Source organism: Nansenia antarctica (genome assembly GCF_963989245.1).
Source record: "Nansenia antarctica genome assembly, chromosome: 4".
In the NCBI taxonomy this organism is placed as follows: Eukaryota; Metazoa; Chordata; class Actinopteri; order Argentiniformes; family Microstomatidae; genus Nansenia; species Nansenia antarctica.
Window position 1 is genome coordinate 53,898,078 of NC_137689.1, and position 17,739 is coordinate 53,915,816.

The 17,739-nt window shown below is 45.8% G+C and overlaps 1 protein-coding gene across 1 annotated transcript in view; it reads right to left on the bottom strand.

Annotated features, from left to right (window-relative positions):
• Window positions 1–476: 476 nt before the first annotated feature.
• eng (endoglin) overlaps window positions 477–17,739 on the bottom strand; it is a 38,120-nt gene continuing 20,857 nt past the window's right edge. Inside the window, exons 4-14 of the mRNA XM_080529450.1 lie at window positions 15,307–15,429; window positions 11,124–11,310; window positions 10,781–10,841; window positions 10,330–10,435; window positions 9,835–10,030; window positions 9,418–9,566; window positions 8,712–8,942; window positions 8,221–8,287; window positions 4,908–5,015; window positions 4,563–4,610; window positions 477–4,325 (exon numbers count right to left, since the gene is read on the bottom strand). Of these exons, the coding sequence (XP_080385576.1) occupies window positions 4,204–4,325; window positions 4,563–4,610; window positions 4,908–5,015; window positions 8,221–8,287; window positions 8,712–8,942; window positions 9,418–9,566; window positions 9,835–10,030; window positions 10,330–10,435; window positions 10,781–10,841; window positions 11,124–11,310; window positions 15,307–15,429 (1,398 nt within the window). The 3' untranslated portion in view covers window positions 477–4,203. The remainder of the gene's footprint in view (window positions 4,326–4,562; window positions 4,611–4,907; window positions 5,016–8,220; window positions 8,288–8,711; window positions 8,943–9,417; window positions 9,567–9,834; window positions 10,031–10,329; window positions 10,436–10,780; window positions 10,842–11,123; window positions 11,311–15,306; window positions 15,430–17,739) is intronic.

Here is a 17,739-nt window from a genome sequence, read left to right on the forward strand (position 1 = left end):
AACTGGTCTTCTGAGGCGTGAGGCTTCATGCCTGCCTGAACTAGAGAGGGAAAGTGCTCTGCCCAATGTGACATGTTATGATTGGTCTTTGAAGCTCTGTGTCTGATGCTGTGGAAGACCAAGGCTTAGCGGTCGGTGGCTGGAGACCTGGAGCAGCTACTGTGCTCTACAGAGTTAGCATTAGAGTTAGCTTTGTCCTCAACCCCCATCCCTAGGGCGGCTACAGGCTAACGTGTGTGTTTGACAAAGGTAAGTCATGTTCTTAAACCTGTCTCAATAACACATCTGAGGATATTGACATCATGGATCAGGGACTACAGATGGAAATGAGCTCAAGAGCTAACTCTGGCGCATTTACATCGATGTGGAAACTGATTTGTTGATTAATGTGCACTGTCCCTGGTAAATAAATAAATAAAATCATTGTCACAAGAAAGCCTGAGATTCATCACAGACATCATTTGGTCGGTTTATTCATTTTATTAAGACAGTTGATACACAAATAAAACATATTATACAGTATATATAATTTCAAAGACAACATACAAATACATATGGCAGCATTTTAGTTTTTTTCACCATGCAACAAAGGCACATAGGCAGGGGGCTAAGGAACCCCCCCCCCCCTTCCCACACCATAACACAGTAAACACTGTATATTTTTCACCATGTATAGAATTGGAGTGGCCATTTTGCTAACACTGACTGCATGTGGCTAACAATCCTGAGGGGTGACATCCTGTATAAACGCATTATACCCACACAAACAAGCCTGATTACGTAACCTTGTTTCTTTCACAGAAGCCCAGTTGAAATGGTCACAATGAGGGAGAAAATGGCCCTATACTCTGCGTGTGTTCCCTTCCATAAAAGAAAACAGACAAATGGACTCTTGTGAATGTTCTCCTGTGAAGGTTCTCCTGTGTATGTGTGTGGGTGGCACACATCTGAGCAAGGCCTTTATGTGCTTGGTTTGTTTTTCACTCCAGAGAAGTTTAGATGGACAGTATTCAGGCTCTACTAGTATGGGCATCACTTAGACTATTACATTACATCAGCTGTCAATTAAACAGGTGGAAAACACAACATAGTGGTTCAGTTGTTTGACTAGCCTCCATTGTTGCGTGTGCTGAAAAGAATATCTGATGGAACCTTGTTTCCTCCCATAGATTTTGTAAATGTGAGAACATCCCAACTGAAGAACTGTGTTGAGGAGATCACTCAGTGACAAAGAGCTGATAACTACTTCCTAAATACCTCTCGTCCCTCTATAAACGCACGCACATACACACGTCTATCACAGAGTGAGATGTCTCTCAGAGCACTTTGTGTGTGTGTGTGTGTGTGTGTGTGTGTGTGTGTGTGCGTCTGTGTGTGTGTGTGTGTGTGTGTGTTGTTTGGGATGCGTCTATCTCAGTGGAGGAAGCCCCTGTCAGTGTTTGGGCAGGGTTCTGCTGGGTTAAGGAGAGGATTAACTGACAGCCCATCTGATTTTCCCTGTGTTCTGTCAGTTCTCAAAGAAAGACCGGCTGTCACTGCCTGTCTGATACTACAATCTCTCCCTGCCTCCCTCCTTCTCTCCAACCCACTGTACTGCAGAGTTTCAGTACAGAGGGTAGCCACACGTCCGTACACCTCGTGCTTTGGCACCACACGACAGGTTTGGTGGTGGATTAGGTTCCTGGTGATTATGTTCTAATATCCACCCTTGCATGTGAAACAGAAGGAAGCTACAGGATGTATACTTGGCCATGCATTCTAAATGATATGCTGGTGTGGATAGTGGAACATTCTGTAGCCTGTATCTGCATCCTGTATCCCCTCACACCCCCACAGTGCTGCATTTTGATATCTGGTCACAGGCTGTTTACAAATGGCATCCATTAGACTTTTACACCAGCAGGCCATACAATCAACAGAGGATGATTCTGCACAGGGTCTCTGGTATCAGAGGAGATAGCTTGTGTTATTGGATGGCAGGGGATCACGGTGTGAGGGGAAAAGTTGAACTGGTGAAGTTGACACAACAATAACTGTTTACATAACGACATTCTAGTTACTTGGGCTCTTGATTCTGACTGCAGTGACTATCATGCTTGTTTTTGATGTCCATCAAATTTGAGAGAAACAATGTTGGCATTATAAGAAAATAAATTATAGGTTTTAAACTGGATTATAAATGCATATGAATTCATGGCCATATGGTCAGAAATGAGTACAAGTAAAAACAAAACGGTGCATTCAGTAAGTGCCACAATAGGGAACAGCCCCAGTTCTTTGGAAAATAACACAGAAGTAATGAGATTTATAATAATAAGAATATAAAAAAACAACACTCCTACAAAATAAACGATATGGACATAACATACAGGTTTACCTTATCATATTGCACAAATACTCAAGTGGCAATTTCTCCTTTTTACTTCTTTCACTATTTTCACTATTATCTCTCTCTCTCACGCACACACGCACGCATGTGCGCACGGGCACACACACACACACACACACACACACACACACACACACACACACACACACACACACATAATTAGCTACATAATTTGAGGGTAAAAATATGATTTACAAATGCAGCATTATTTTTTGTGACAAAACCAATTAACTATTCCACACTTTTTAATCACACATTTAAATGTGACACATGTTGTCTCTGTGCTCTGATGAAGCTAACTGCACAGTTTGAAATCAGATGATACGATATTATGATATCTTTCAGACATGTTTGCATGGGGTGTCTTCATGGGGTCCTAATTATAACCAAGGATGGCTGTGTACAGTAAGGAGAGTATTTTTGAAGAGGTAAGACAGAGGCAATACAATAAAACTACATTTACATTTTTACATTTACACAAAGGATGGGTTCACATATACGGTTCAACCATCTCGCACATGTGGTTCTTGGCAGTTGTCTCTATATCACTTTAGCCTAAATTACAATAATGACATATATTCCTGAGTTCAACCAGAGTTCAATTTACAATCTTCATTTTCAATTGTTTCTCTTCTTTACAAATCTTAATTTACCTTTGGGTAAACCTTTTGAGTTTTGGGGTTTTGCATTTGTTTGGCATTTAGCAAGGTGAAATGTGTCTCTCTTTAGACTTAAACAATCTATGATGATTTATCTCAGATATTCTATTTCAGAAATACCATAAACCAAAGGCTCTTTTAGACTCCAATGTAACATTGACTTGCATGGATATTGAGTTATAAATTGTGCTTCTAAGCAATATGACGTAACTCAAGTGAAACAGTATGAAAGAGAAAGAACCAGAAAATAATCAGAGTAGTTCACTAGACATGCCCGTTGTCAAGCTTATGCTTCACAACCAGACATGACATAAATTAAGAGGTAGCCTTTTCCCAATCTTTCCTAGCTCCAATAAAGACAGACACCCCTTGGGATGGGAAGAGAACGTTTGGCGTTTTAGCTTTGCTGATCTGTCTGAAATCATACGTGGTGTCTCCTCCAGATAACACTGACCTGAACTTAAACTACAGTACTGCACAGTCTATGTGATCATCTTCAAACTGACATCCAAACTATCTCTAAATTGCCTGGAAAAAATAGGGGGGCCTTTGACATTTCCTATCATGAAAATTGTGGATGTCGAGAGGCAAAACTGTTTTTCTCTAATAATGTTTTTGAAAGTCAATCTTTTGTCTCCCCTCTGACTGACTCGTATTGTGCCGCCATCAGAGAAGCACAATTCATTCAAAAGAATGCAATGAATTTCCTGTTAGTTCTTAGGGGATATGCTTTGTTTTTCCTGTTGCTGGGAGCCCAGGGTCTTTTTTCCTCCCTCTTGAGCTTCCCGTCTGGGGTCTGGGGCTTTGGCTTTACTGGGGGGCTGGAGAGGTGAGTGTAAGAAGTAAGGAGGCTGGACTAGACTACAGCCGTCCCCCACCTCCACCCTCCTCTCCCAATAACACCTCACCCCCTTTGCTCTGCCCCCGGCCTCACCCCTCTCTCGGGGCCGAGTAACGAGTGCCTGTTTTGATTGTGTGACTGAAAGAGGGAGTCGGAATTCTTTCTTAAGCGTCATGAAAGAGCAAAGAAAGAGCACGAAACCCTCTGAGTGACGGAGAAGGGAGACTGTGGTGAGGAGGAGGAGGAGGAGGATGGTGATAATGATGATGCTGATGATAATGATGAGGATGAGGATGATGAAGACGATGGTGATCTTATGCCATGCTGCTCGTCGGCGTGCTCTGGGTGCTGCCAATGCTGGCGTTGGCGCTACTGTTCTCAGAGGGGGAGGGGTTGGTGGAGACCGGTTGTCGTTTGGTCAGAGAGCAGGGACATCCTGGCAAAAGAAAAGAGACAAGGGACCTTGAGAGACCATCAGAAGAGAGGATAGACAGATCAGCTTATCTTACACACAAGGTCAACCCTTTTAGTACTTGAAGCTTTATTTTAGGTATGAAAGAATAATGTCATTATCACTAATATCTCCTTGTACTTGCTTATGTAGTCTTCTTGTCTTAATCTTGCCATGGCCATGCTTCTGACATTACGCTAACGTTGTTGTTGGGTCTCTTACCTGAAAGGTTTGCAGCCGTTGAGCTCACATCTATCCCGGCGGGGTATCCTAAATCCCATAAGACCGAATGATACAATATCACAATCTAGTCAGGAGTCAGAGAACATCTTTACAATGAGTGGAGGTGTAGTCATGCTGTAATTCCTCAAATAACAACATGTTCTTAAATAGTATTTTAGTAATATTCATGGTATGTTGAGTAGAGCGGTTGCTACTTATACTTACATACTTACTTACTTACTGTCATTTAGTTAATACACAGATATAGCAGCAACTTAATGTAAATTGTGCCAATCTAATTGAGGAAGGGAAATGTAACACAAATGTTTTAGGACACAGACTAACCTGTGCGGATCTTGATGAACCATAGAGCTCCAATGAGGAGAACTCCGATCAGGAACCCTCCGAATGCGATGCCCAGCACAGCAGACAGTCCAAAGTCAATACACACCGCTGCAACACACAGAGGTGAAACATATGTTTACATATGTCACATATAAAACACCTTAGGCCACTGTGACATACTCTTGTGTCACTAAAATGCTGGCATTGTTGCATCCTCATTTCTACTGCACCAACACAGGCCTACATTACAAACAGTTGACATTACAGTAAGTACTCATTCATTTTCTCCTTGTTAAGTAAGAACGAAAACATTGCACAATTGAAAGGGCAAATCTGTTTGTGATGGCAGAAAAATGCTTATCGCTGTTGTGTACTCAGTGAGATTTTGGCTTTCTCATCATGTGAAGTGAAGCTGAGTTTACGGTCACATAGTTTTGGCCCACGCTCTGGCTGTGCCCCCAGGGCAGCCTGTGTGTGGCATTGTCCAACATAAGTCGTTCCAGCAATTACAGACGTAGAAGAAACCAAAACAACCTTGGAGCCAAAGGCCAAGCAGAGGCAGAACCGTTCTCCCTAGGCGGAACTCTCCCTAGGAGGAACTCTCAAATCAGCTCTGCTGACAATTTAAAATACAGGCAAATCTCTGCCAAAGGTGAATTCCTCTGTGGTACACACAAACAAACACACACACACACACACACACACACACACACACACACACACTCAGGTACACACACGCACACATACACACACAGAAAAAACATTTGTGCCACCAAGCATGCAAGCATGTGTACACACACACACACACACACACACACACACACACACACACACACACACACACACAAACATTTCCTTGCATCCTCTTTAGTGGAAAACTCTAACATGGATCCTGAGAATTCAGGAGGAAGCTAATCATCAGTCCCCAAGGTAGAAGCCATCCTGTGTCTTCCCTGTGTGCCGTTTCTCTCAACTGCCCCCTCAGCCTCCTGCATCCTGTGCCACTGCACTACACGCGCGGCAAAGCGCTACGCTAGGCTACACACAGCCCTCTCTCTTTCCCTCAAGGACAGGATGCAGGAAGGATGAGGGACTGCATTCTGTTTGTTTGGCAACAGCACCTCTTGCCGCCATCCTGCAAGCCATGTGCATCTGCTTCTGTATAGTCAAAGTGTCTATGTGCTTCTATGAAGAGGCCCATGGACAAGCTGCTGTTTCATAAACAGTGCTGCGATGATTCATGGCACCTCAGCCAGATATATCTATATGCATTATTTTTGTAACATCAAAATGAATATATTATGGAGGCACAGGAAGTACTTGCAGTAGCACAGAGCAACAAAGACAGTTTACATTACATTTACATTTTTGGCATTTAGCCGGCGCCTTTATCCAAAGCGACTTACAACAAACAGTTCGAGATTTCTGAAACAGGAGCCTATTTAATGGGGGGGGGGGGGGTATTTGTTTTCCAGAACCAGCCTGTGCATTCTGAGTTTTGACAGCAAAGCTGAACAAACAGAGGCAGGAAGTAGAAACAGCAGTGCAGGTGGAGGGGACAAACAGACAGCAGGCCTGCACTACGACTCCCAGCAGCCCCCTGGGGGACAGCTACCAAACAGGAAGGACAGCCAAGGGGGAGCCACATCCTGGATACACAAAGCAGACAAGACCCCCCAGCAGAAAGGAGTCAGCAGGCAGAACTGATAGAACACTGCCTGGTTCCAACATTCTGAATAAAACCCAACAATGCTGAGGGCTCAGAGAGTGCTTTGGTCGTTGGTGTGTGTGTGTGTGTGTGTGTGTGTGTGTGTGTGTGTGTGTGTGTGTGTGTGTGTGTGTGTGTGTGTGTGTGTGTGTGTGTGCGTGCGTGTGTGTGTGTGCGTGCGCGTGCGTGTGTGTGTGTGTTGTCTTGGCAGGCCGGGATGAAAGGAGTTCTGAGGTCAATGAGAAGCAGTTTAATGGGAGGAAACGTTGTTCCCTGACCACTGGCTCCGGGCCCTGCGTCCTCCATCACAGCCAGTCCCTGAGTCCCTCCACACACTCACATCACCTTTCCATGACATCCAACAAAATGGGCGGCCAATAAAGAAAGGAGGCAGGAGGGAAAACAGGACACGAAAAACAACAATGAACAGTCAAGCCTGGCTGTCTGTCTCTAACGCCAACATGACGTCTCTGATGCACCAACATTTATCCTCCCGCTCCACCTCCTCCACCTCCTCCTCCTCCTCCTCCACCTCCTCTCTTGTGTGAGAAGGGGAGAAAAAGGACATTGCAGGAAAAAATACCTCGTTGGCCAATGCCGGTGGAGATGTGAGCCAAACTGCCAAACGAAAACATGAACCCAGGGGTCATCATGGTTTTCCTTTTTTTGCAACCGAAAATGAGCCATAATGGGCTTCCCCTCTGGGTCGCGTGCGGCCTAGGAGGAATGTGAGGTTTGCTCCTGACTCATCTGCCCGGAGATTGTCCTCCTCCTTTGAAGAGCGACACCTTCCCCTCCATGTGTTGTTTTTGGGGGGGTTGCTGTCTGACAATAGCGCCGGCCCTTGCCCCGTGTTTGGACGGCCGCGCGCCAGACTCTGCGGACACAATGGAACCCCCCCCCCCCACACACACACACACACACATACACACACACACACACACTCACTCCTGGGGGTCATTATTCCTGATTGTGGTCACAAGGTCAGCATGCAGTCCTTCCTAAAGGACGACGCCCCACCTCAACATCCCCTCACCGACCCCTCTGCACATTTTGACCTCATCGCCATGACAACAGTCTTGGCTGCCAACATTGGACCGCATAGCAGTACAGTATGCGTGACAAAGCAGACTCTAGGCAGACCTTTACTGTCATGGCCGGAACAAGATGGACTAGGTTTTTTGTTGTTGGGGGGTGGGGGCGAATTGTTGGGATTCTGAGGACAATGTGCCCTACTGTAATGTTTGGCAGGAGTGGTTATTGTTGAATTCATTTCAGTATCTTCTCATATTCAATAGGAAGGATGACTGTACTGAAAAGGGGGATGTTGGGGTTCATATCAACCACCGAAAAGGGTCACGTTTAAAATATACATATCAGTTCAACATATACACACAATACGAACATTTTGCACACTGTCTTCAGAGGGCCAAGAATGGCATTATCATTTCTAATGTAAATATTGTTTGATGCCAAGGTGGGAAATTGATTTGGAATCATTCTGGGAGCTTCAGGGTGTAAGACGCTTGGGTCTTCCATGTGGGAGATCCAGGATTGATCACACCCATACTGATTAGAGAACCATCATGGCTGGGTTGAACTCACTTGGTGGAGGGATGTACGTCTGGATGACCTCCAAATTTCTCTTCACTCGTCCTCCATCTCCACATTTCTGTGCAGAGAGAGAGAGAGAGAAAGAGAGAGAGAAAGAGAGAGAGTGTGTTTGAGATTAAAGGGAAAGTTCACTTTCAGGACTTGGTTTGTGTACTTTACCATTCACATCTTAGCTACATCTTAGCATTCACATTATTTAGGCCACAATAATGTTGACCTCCATGTCATAAACAGCAAGCCTAAAACACCTCAAACACCATTAGTAATGCTGGTAAACTGCCTTACTGTCATTCTCTGTGTGTAATAATCTACGTGTTTATTTTCATTCTAGGAGCAAACATTTCTGGCTTGAATATGTGATCATTCATTGTGGTAGAATCTACTGCACTCATGTTGACACACACACACACACACACACACACACCACTCCTAAATCAAATAAAATTGTATTTGCATTTGCATTTCTCACAAAAAAGCCTTACCTCGCTGAAGCAGAGTTTGACGGAGCACTCCAGGTCCCAGCTGGTGGAGGCCAGGTCTTGGAGCTGCTCCAGGGAGAAGCTGACGCGGGTGGAGTTGGGACACACTGTGGTGGAGCAGGCCTCGGGTCTGAAGGGCATGTCCCTTACCAACAGGCATGACGCCTTGGAGCGCACCGAGCAGTTGATCACCTTGATGGTCAGCACGATCTCCCCCACGGTCTGCCCTGAGATCTGGATGACACGTCGAGACACAGGGGATTAGACGAATAGACATACTGTCATTTTAGACGTACTGTAGGATTAACTAACTAACTAACTAACTAACTAACTAACTAACGGCTAACTCAGAGATGGCTCAGAACTCTGAGATCTCAGTGGCACATGAGCTGTCAAGTCTATTTTATGAGGAGCACTTGAATGTAGCGTAAAGGCCAGTTCAGACCAAAGATCCGCGATGAGACGAGATCGTTTTAGAACGTCGCAGAGAAAAACTCGGCAACCACTTGCAACCGACGTTCTAAAACTGGCCAGTTCAGACCAAAGATGAAAGATTAAAGATAATTCAGACCTCTGCAACTAGAAGCTGGATGCTCTAAAACGGTCTCGTCTCGTCGCGGATCTTTGGACTGAACCGGCCTTCAGAAGGGATAGGAGTGTGACAGGAAGAAGAAAAGGAGGGTGATGGACAGTGAGAGAGGGGTCTCACCTCTGCGTAGATCCTCTTGTCGCTCTGCACCTTGGTGTTGGGGTCGAGGGAGGAGCGGTAGTCAGGAGAGGTGTACAGCTGCATGAACATGGGCATAACAGGGAGCTGGGGGGGCGGAGGGGTCTTCTTTGTGGGGGCGGGCTCTGTGGCTGAGACAGGGAGGGAAAGAGACCAAAAAATCATCCTACAGCATAAACTCATGATTACACAAGCTCTATTCTAAGAATGACGAGTTCCCCATGCCCATTAAAACATACAGTATATGATTAGGACTCTTGGCCAGACCTGGAAAAAACGTACTACTAGGCTAAAACCTCTGAGAACTCACCCCAAGAAACATACCTCCTCCAACACCTCAAAGTAGCACTTGAAACTATATATTTCATAGTGCTGGACTGTAGTTTCTCATGACCTCACCTGGAGTGTGGTCCTTGCTCCCCAGCTGCAGCGTGACCATGGAGCCCTCCAGGGTGATCTCAGAGTAGCTTGTGAAGGTACTGGCTTTAAAATGTTCCAGAGCCTTCTTCTGCACCTCCTCAGCAGCGTCAGTGGTGATGTTGACGGAAGGCTGGAGCCTGTGCGACATTCCAGTTAGCATGACGTCGTTGTTAGACTGAGAGAGGGGGAAGAGAATGAGGAGAGAGAGAGTTAAAGAGAGAGAGAGAGAGAGAGAGAGAGAGAGAGACAGCGAGAGAAAGAGAGAGAGAGAGAAAGAGAGAAAGGTTTATGTTACAAACAATACTATTGTCAACCATACAATTGTCCTCCACTTACTGCAATCCTCACATCACATCAGGAAACACACCATAGCATGATAGCTACACAGGTCATTCAGCGACCGCAGGTTTGCAGATGTCTTCCACATGGGACAGACACCCAGGTTCGAAACCCGCCTGAGTATCACGTGCTTACCCCAAACTTGGTGTGCTGTAGGTCATGGATGCTCCATGTCGTGCCCTGAGGTCCTCTGAGGAAGATACTGATCATCTTATCTGTGATCACGTGCAGGGACACATGGCTGGAACAATAACAAGACAGCATGAAGCACATCCAGGGAGAACCCATCTCTGGAGCTGACAGTAGCAACACACTATTGTAATGACATTCATTGCCTGGCAATCAATTATAAGTCATTCCATAACAGTTGGCAGTAACGACAATGATAACACATTCTTACGTTAGCTATACTATTATAGCTGGTACTTTGTTCTCTTTTTGAACATGACTTTCAGTACCTGGTATAAGGTCATTACAATGAATTATACGTTTTATTTAATTACAAAAACTCTAATTACCACAAGGCAACAGTAGTATAATGTCTTGCAATTTCTTGCAGTGTAATAGTGTATATCTCATCTCTTACCGAATGCTGACATTTTCAGGGATGTTGAGGATGTGCAGCTCTGTTCCAGGACGAACGCTAGCTGGTTGGTTGGAGCAGGACTTAAGTGAATGCGTTCCTGATTCTAAATCCAGGAAGTGCTTCATCGAAGGCTGCTCGTTTACAAGTTCACAGATTGGTGAGCCTAGTGTTTTTGTTCCTGTGAAAATCATAATAAAAAAAAGGCTTTGTTTCATTTATCCTTCATTCTTTTGCAAACGATTCTCTTAAAATAGTCAACCAATAATTGACTTTTTTCCTAGGAACCTTGTGACATGAAGTGTTTTCTACATGCAGTATCTGACTAGATGCAATGTTGCCTCACCCTCTCGGCCTGTGGAGAGGATGGTCACTGGGTTGTGGACGGTGGTGAAAGACGTCACGCCACCAAACTCCTTCGTGGCCCACCTCACCAGCTCCTCGTTTTCTGAAGGTAGGTCTTTTTCATGTATGTTGACAGCATTGTTGCTCAACAACGATAATTTGGAGACACCTGTTTTAGGTTTCGACACCTGGTGAGGAAAGAAACCGACATTTTCACTTGATTTACATCACAGAAATAGTCTCCCTGACAATCTAGTTTACAGTAGATTAGATGAGAATACTTGTGTTAGGAAATCTTGCATCATACAGGCATACTTCCCAAATATTATATAAAGCAGACGTCACAAGATATACAGTATATTCATACTGCACTGATCAGTATCTGGAGAGCTGAGGTATGCAGGCTTTTCTACCAGATTTTGTTCCAGCCACACAATAGAGAACTTTGAACTTTGAACCTGAAGAGGAACTGAGTTGGTGGCCACTGGTCTGTTGAGTGTACACTAAAGATGAACGACTACTGTTTATTTTTTGATCATCTCCTCTGTTATGCTGCTCCAGAATGTAATCCTATGGTAAATACTAATTAGTATCCCCGTGACAAGTCTAGACAGAGCTGTTTGTCTGTTCATTGTTGTCGTAGCATTGGGGTGAGTCAGATGCTTATTTCAAGCCCTTAACTCATTAAATTAAGATTTGCCCACTGTGTTTGACAACAGCCACATTAAAGCATGTTGCCCACCCCCCGACTCTCTCTCCCACTCCCTCTCTTCAGCTGAATCTCTCTCCCTTTTTCTCTCTCTCTCTCTCTCTCTCTCTCTCTCTCTCTCTCTCTCTCTCTCTCTCTCTCTCTCTCTCTCTCTCTCTCTCCCTATTCTCTGAGCAGGGGCTAATTTGAAAAGGAATGTTTATTATGGTAAAGTGTCCACGAGCCGGGTTACACAAGCCCGTTGGAGCCAAGGTCTTTCCTTGGCTTCCTGAGTGGGGCCGGGAAATGGGACCTTTTTAACTTTGTGCGTCAGCGGAGTCGGCTGGAATCTGGCTCCATACGGGTATAAATATATACATCCAGCTCATACACACCAGACATTCCCCCGTTCCCGAATAATGGACTTTAGATGAAGTGCGGGGGTGGGCGGTTTTTAGCGGTATGGGCTACGTGCGTGTTTGGATGTAACCTACCATACCCCCCACATCTACACTCATAGTAGTAAAATACTTTCCCAAAGACTTATAAGCAGCCACTGAAAAACCAATTAGATCATTAGCCGCAGAGCTTAGGAGTAAAAGTCCCTTTATATACACACACAACAGATGGATGGAGCCATACCCATTTCCCTTCGGGTCCTTTCTCAACAATGGCTTCATTTTCTAACCCTCATCAATGTTCTCATCGCTATTCCCCCCCACATTCTCAGCTAGTACACACACAGATGGACATCTTGTTTTGGGACTGGGAGTAGAGGGGGTGGTGGTGGGGTGGGAGGGCTATGTTTTACAATTTAATATCATTTCACAATAATGGAGTATTTAAAAACAACAATAAATGCAATCAGCCACGCTACATTGCCCAAACTCACAGGAGGTATTCAGTGCTTTGCCAAAGAAGGGGCTAGGGACAGGGGAGAGTAGCCATTGTGTGTGTTGTGAGTCTTGGAGTTTTAAGAACAAAGTGTATCTACAGTGTTTCCTGGTGTGTGGAGGTGTTGCGGTGAAAAGAGGGCTGGATGTGTGCCGAAGTACCCTGGAAAGAAGATCACTGATTGTTTTCCTTTTGGACTTTGGACCTCCATGTTGGTGGTCAGTGGAGTGTGTGTGTGTGTGTGTGTGTATGTGTGTGTGTGTGTGTGTGTGTGTGTCTGTGTCTGTCTGTGTCTGTGTGTGTCTGTGTGTGTCTGTGTGTGTCTGTGTGTGTGTGTGTGTGTGTGTGTGTGTGTGTGTTGTAGGTCAATGGCTGCACTCAGACCTCACACAGCCAGGCCAGAGGCCTGAGCTGAAAGCCAAGTAAACCGTGTGATTGATTGGCTCCTCTCATGCGTGTATATTTGGTGAAGGGTGGATCGAAATAGAAAGACGGGAAACTACAGGAACGGGAAAATAAAACACTACAATGGAAGGAGAGAGAGTGGGAGGAGGAGGAGGAGGAGAGAGTGGGAGGAGGAGGAGAGAGGGAGTGAGAGTTAGTGAAAGAATCACTGAAAGAGGGGAACTATTCTGATAGGAACTTTTCTCCTAGGGGGTCAGAGTTCGACGTAGCACTGCCATGGCGGACGTATCGCACGACAGGAAGTGATCAGAGAAAGGAGCCCCTCGGTCTGCTGGCGCTTCCTACCCCGTGACCTGGCCCGCCGAAGGTGAAGGAGCCACGGAAGACAGGCTCCACACGCCTTCCTTTCTCTTCCTCCTCGTCTCCTCTCCTCCCATCTCCTTTCCTCATCTCCTCTCCTCTCCTCTTCTCTCCATGCCTCCTCGGACTCTCTTTTCTTTCTCCTCTTCTTCCTCTCCTCTCTTCCCTTCTCTTCCCTCTCCTCTCTCCACACTCTCTCCTTTCCTATACTTTTTTTCTCTCCTATCCTATTCCTATTCCTCTCCTCTCCCCCTCTACCCCTCTCCTCCTCCTCCTCTCCTCCCCTCACACATTATCATTAACCCAGCTGGGACCTTTGGCGTGACAGCTAGGTAGGACATATCCCAGATGCTGAGTGGACATTATCATTGTGTGTACCAGTGACACTCTGCGTGATGTATCTGCTGTGTGAGTATCAGTTATCACTGCCAGAGGAGTCACAGGGGATACAAGTCCCTGTCAGAATTATCTGTGGACTGTTAGAGAAGGCAGCCAACTGAGATTAGGAGAGGTCAAGGCCACTCGCCTGCATGTCTGTCTGTCTGTCTCTCTGCCTGTTCTTCTGGCTGGCTTTGTGTCTGTCTGTCTGTCTGTCTGTCTGTCTGTCTGTCTATCTCTAAGGGGGCTTCTGAGGGATGATGCCAGAAGTGCTAATCAAGTGTAACACACATGGTGTATGCGTGTGTAAAGGTGCAATGTAAATATAGTTGATTATATTAATATGATTTGAGTAAACAATACAATACGTTATACGTATGATATAAGCTTGGTTTCCCAGACACAGATTAATGGGAAAACGCTCCGTAGAGTTAAATGGATATCTAAACCCCAGACTTAACACGATGAGAAGTGGACGAGGTAGAGGGAGGCATCTATAAAATGTTGGTTGCAGAACCGACTGGCAAGTTGGTCTTTTGTGAACGTAGCTCTATGCAGGAGCATTGGGGTATAGAATATACTTTTCACTACCACAGACCCAGCTGGATAGACAACTGGGCACTCTGTCAGCTTGTGACGCACATCCTAAGACCAGATGTTGTTGTTCTTCTTCTCCACACACACGCGCACACACACACACACACACACACACACACACACACACACACACACACACACACACACACACTCACACCTATTAACATGGTATCACTCCCCAGTGATATATCCCATCCCACAAAAACATCCCCTTCCCCAGGACGTGATACTGTAGTACTGTACTGGCATCCACTGCTGACAGTGTTATCCTATCATGCTTTATCGTGTTTTATTGGGGTAGATTATTGAGAATTTACAACTAGATTGAGGCCAATTTACCCTGATAGGATAATGTCATTTCATTATAATCTGATTTCTGGCTCCTCCAACACTATTTACAACGTTTCCTCTTATGATGCATCAACATAAAATACACACACACCCTTGGGGACCAGGGGACTAAATAAACAAGGTTAATAGCTTCTCCAAACTGGCCTGGAGGGCTGCACAGCTGGGGAGGGTTGTTATACGACTAACAGCTGGTGATGGGAGCCCCATCTGGGGCTGAAGAGAAGCATCTCTCCCCCCTTGGATAACCATGGAGGTCTGGCACTGGGTACTACAGCTACGCTACCCTCCTCTCTTCCCTGGCACCAAACACTGGAACAGAGCAGCTCAGCTGGGAGGAACAGCATACTCCCACACCCTCTACCCATCCCCGATTAGCAACCCCTCAGATTCAATGTGAGGCTATATTTCAGACAGGTGAAGCAAGAACAAACAAGTTGAGTAAGTGAATCAGAAAACGACACTTACACATACACACACTCACTCACGCACGCAGACAGATAGTGGTACTCACGTAAAAGTTGACATCCTTGCTAGCGCTGGTGGATACGTAGATGTCACTTTGTGAGTCAGTGGTGAGGATGAGGTGCATGGGCCTGGCGAGGGTCATGTTGAAGGTGAACATCGTAGAAAGGCTCTGTAGGAACACAGGACAAAGTCACTTAGCATGATCCGGAACCCAACATTATAGAGATCACCATGTTTACAATGTGCTATATCCACAGTGGCTGTAGTTTGTTATTGCTTAACAAACAGTACCCCCCCCCCCCACACACACACACACACACGCATGTGCGCACACACACGCACGCACGCACGCACACACACACGCACACACACACACGCACACACACACACACATACACACACACAGATACACACACACAATCTGTGTACATAGCTACTGTTACTGTTCACATCAACACATCATCAACAATGGCGTCTGCATTCCAAACAGCGCCATGTATGATGTGTACAGTAACTATAGGATAAACAACACATATGGCTGGGGGAGGAAGTGGGGCCGTCGAGGTTCCCACAGGAACTCTCATGTGATTAGCAAGAAAAGAAATCAAGCGCCGTCAACAGATTTGTTGCTATTTTTTCTTCTGTAGTCCTGTGGCCTTTTTTTCGGGAGGGTCACACAGGGGTGACAAACAGGGAAACAGTTGGATTCTGGGGCTTGATCTGCTGTCACTTGGGTTGTAAAGCTATAAGGGGTTACACACGCACACACACACACACACACACACACACACACACACACACACTGGCTCCTTCTATTCTCCTCACTCATATCTCTAGACTTTCACAATGAAAAATCCACTTCTGCTGCTACCACATTATTACATTTCATATAGTCAGTAAGAGCTATCCTGAACACAATGACTTCGCTCAACATTGCAATATAATGACAATGTGCTGTGCTGTCTGGGGTAACACATGGCATAGGGGCCACAGATTCAATCTAACACCTTCATTTCTTCAGAAGTACACATACACATACACACACCAACTCCAACCCACACATACACAACAACAGACACACACACAAACACACACACCAACTCCCACCCACACACACACACACGACAACAGACACACACACATACACACACACACACACACACACATACACACTCACACAAGAATTGAACAAGGCTTCAATCGTGTTCTGTCTCTGCTGGTGAGTATTGAGGGGAAACCCATCTTTATTCAGCTCCATATGTGTGAAAAATACAAGCAGGAATCATGCAAAGTAATGCACCACTGTATTCACCTCCAGATGAACAACATGCAGCCTGTGATGCTAGGTGTCCTGTGATGCAACCTGGACATCCTGGACAACCGCCTATCCTGTGCGAAGAACATTGCAGCGACAGCACGCTCCTGCAGATTTTTCCTCTACAACATCAGAAGGATACATCCATTCCTCACCAGAGAAGCAGCGGGAACTCTTGACTCATCTCCCGCCTTGACTACTGCAACGCACTCCTGGCCAGGCTCACCGCCTCCGCCATCAGACCTCTGCAACTCATCCAGAATGCTGCCGCCCGTCTGGTGTTCAACCTCCCCAAATTCTCTCATGTTACATGTCCCTCCTTCGCACCCTTCCCTGGCTCCCGATAGCAGCTCGCATCAGATTCAAGACCCTGGTGCTTGCCTACAGCCTACCTGCAATCAATGGTCACCCCCCAAACTTCAGCCCATTCACTCCGCTCCTCCACCTCTGCTGGCCAACTGGCCCCACCACCTCTACGCCAATGCGGCAGTCACGCTGCCCGGTCACGTCTCTTCACTACACTGGCTCCCCGCTGGTGGAACGAGCTTCCCACGGCTGTCAGAACTGCAGAGTCATCACTTCAGGCTATACCTTAACCTTATACCTTGCTCCTCCTGAGACATCTACTACCCCCCTGCACTGTCTCCAGAGACACCTGCTTCCCCCCCTATACTGTTTCTCCTAAGATGTCTACTACCCCCTTGTACTGTTTCTCCAGTGTCTACTAAAGAAGAAAAACAAAAACAAAAAATGTGTTCTTCTTCTATCACGACGACTGCCAATGGCTGCTGGCTTGAGCTAGATTACTTTTCCTGCTACGAATGGTGGATTGATGATTCACTTACTTAGTCAAATGTATTGATTGTTAGTCGCTTTGGAATAAGGCGTCTGCTAAATGTAAATGTAGGTGTCACCTGAGGAAATGATTTGATGGAATCGGTGGCTGATTCGAGCCACCGACTTTGACATACTCTCTCTATGGGAAACAAGACTGTCATCATGTAAATCACATTGCACATTGAATAATATTCATCCTACTGCAGTGGAGGCTGGTCGAGGTAAAAACTGGCTCATTGTACTGCATGAAATGGAATGGGCCTGTCCTCCAATTTCTACCACCACCAGACTCCCCGGACCTGCAGTAGTTTTTGGCAGGCAATGTTG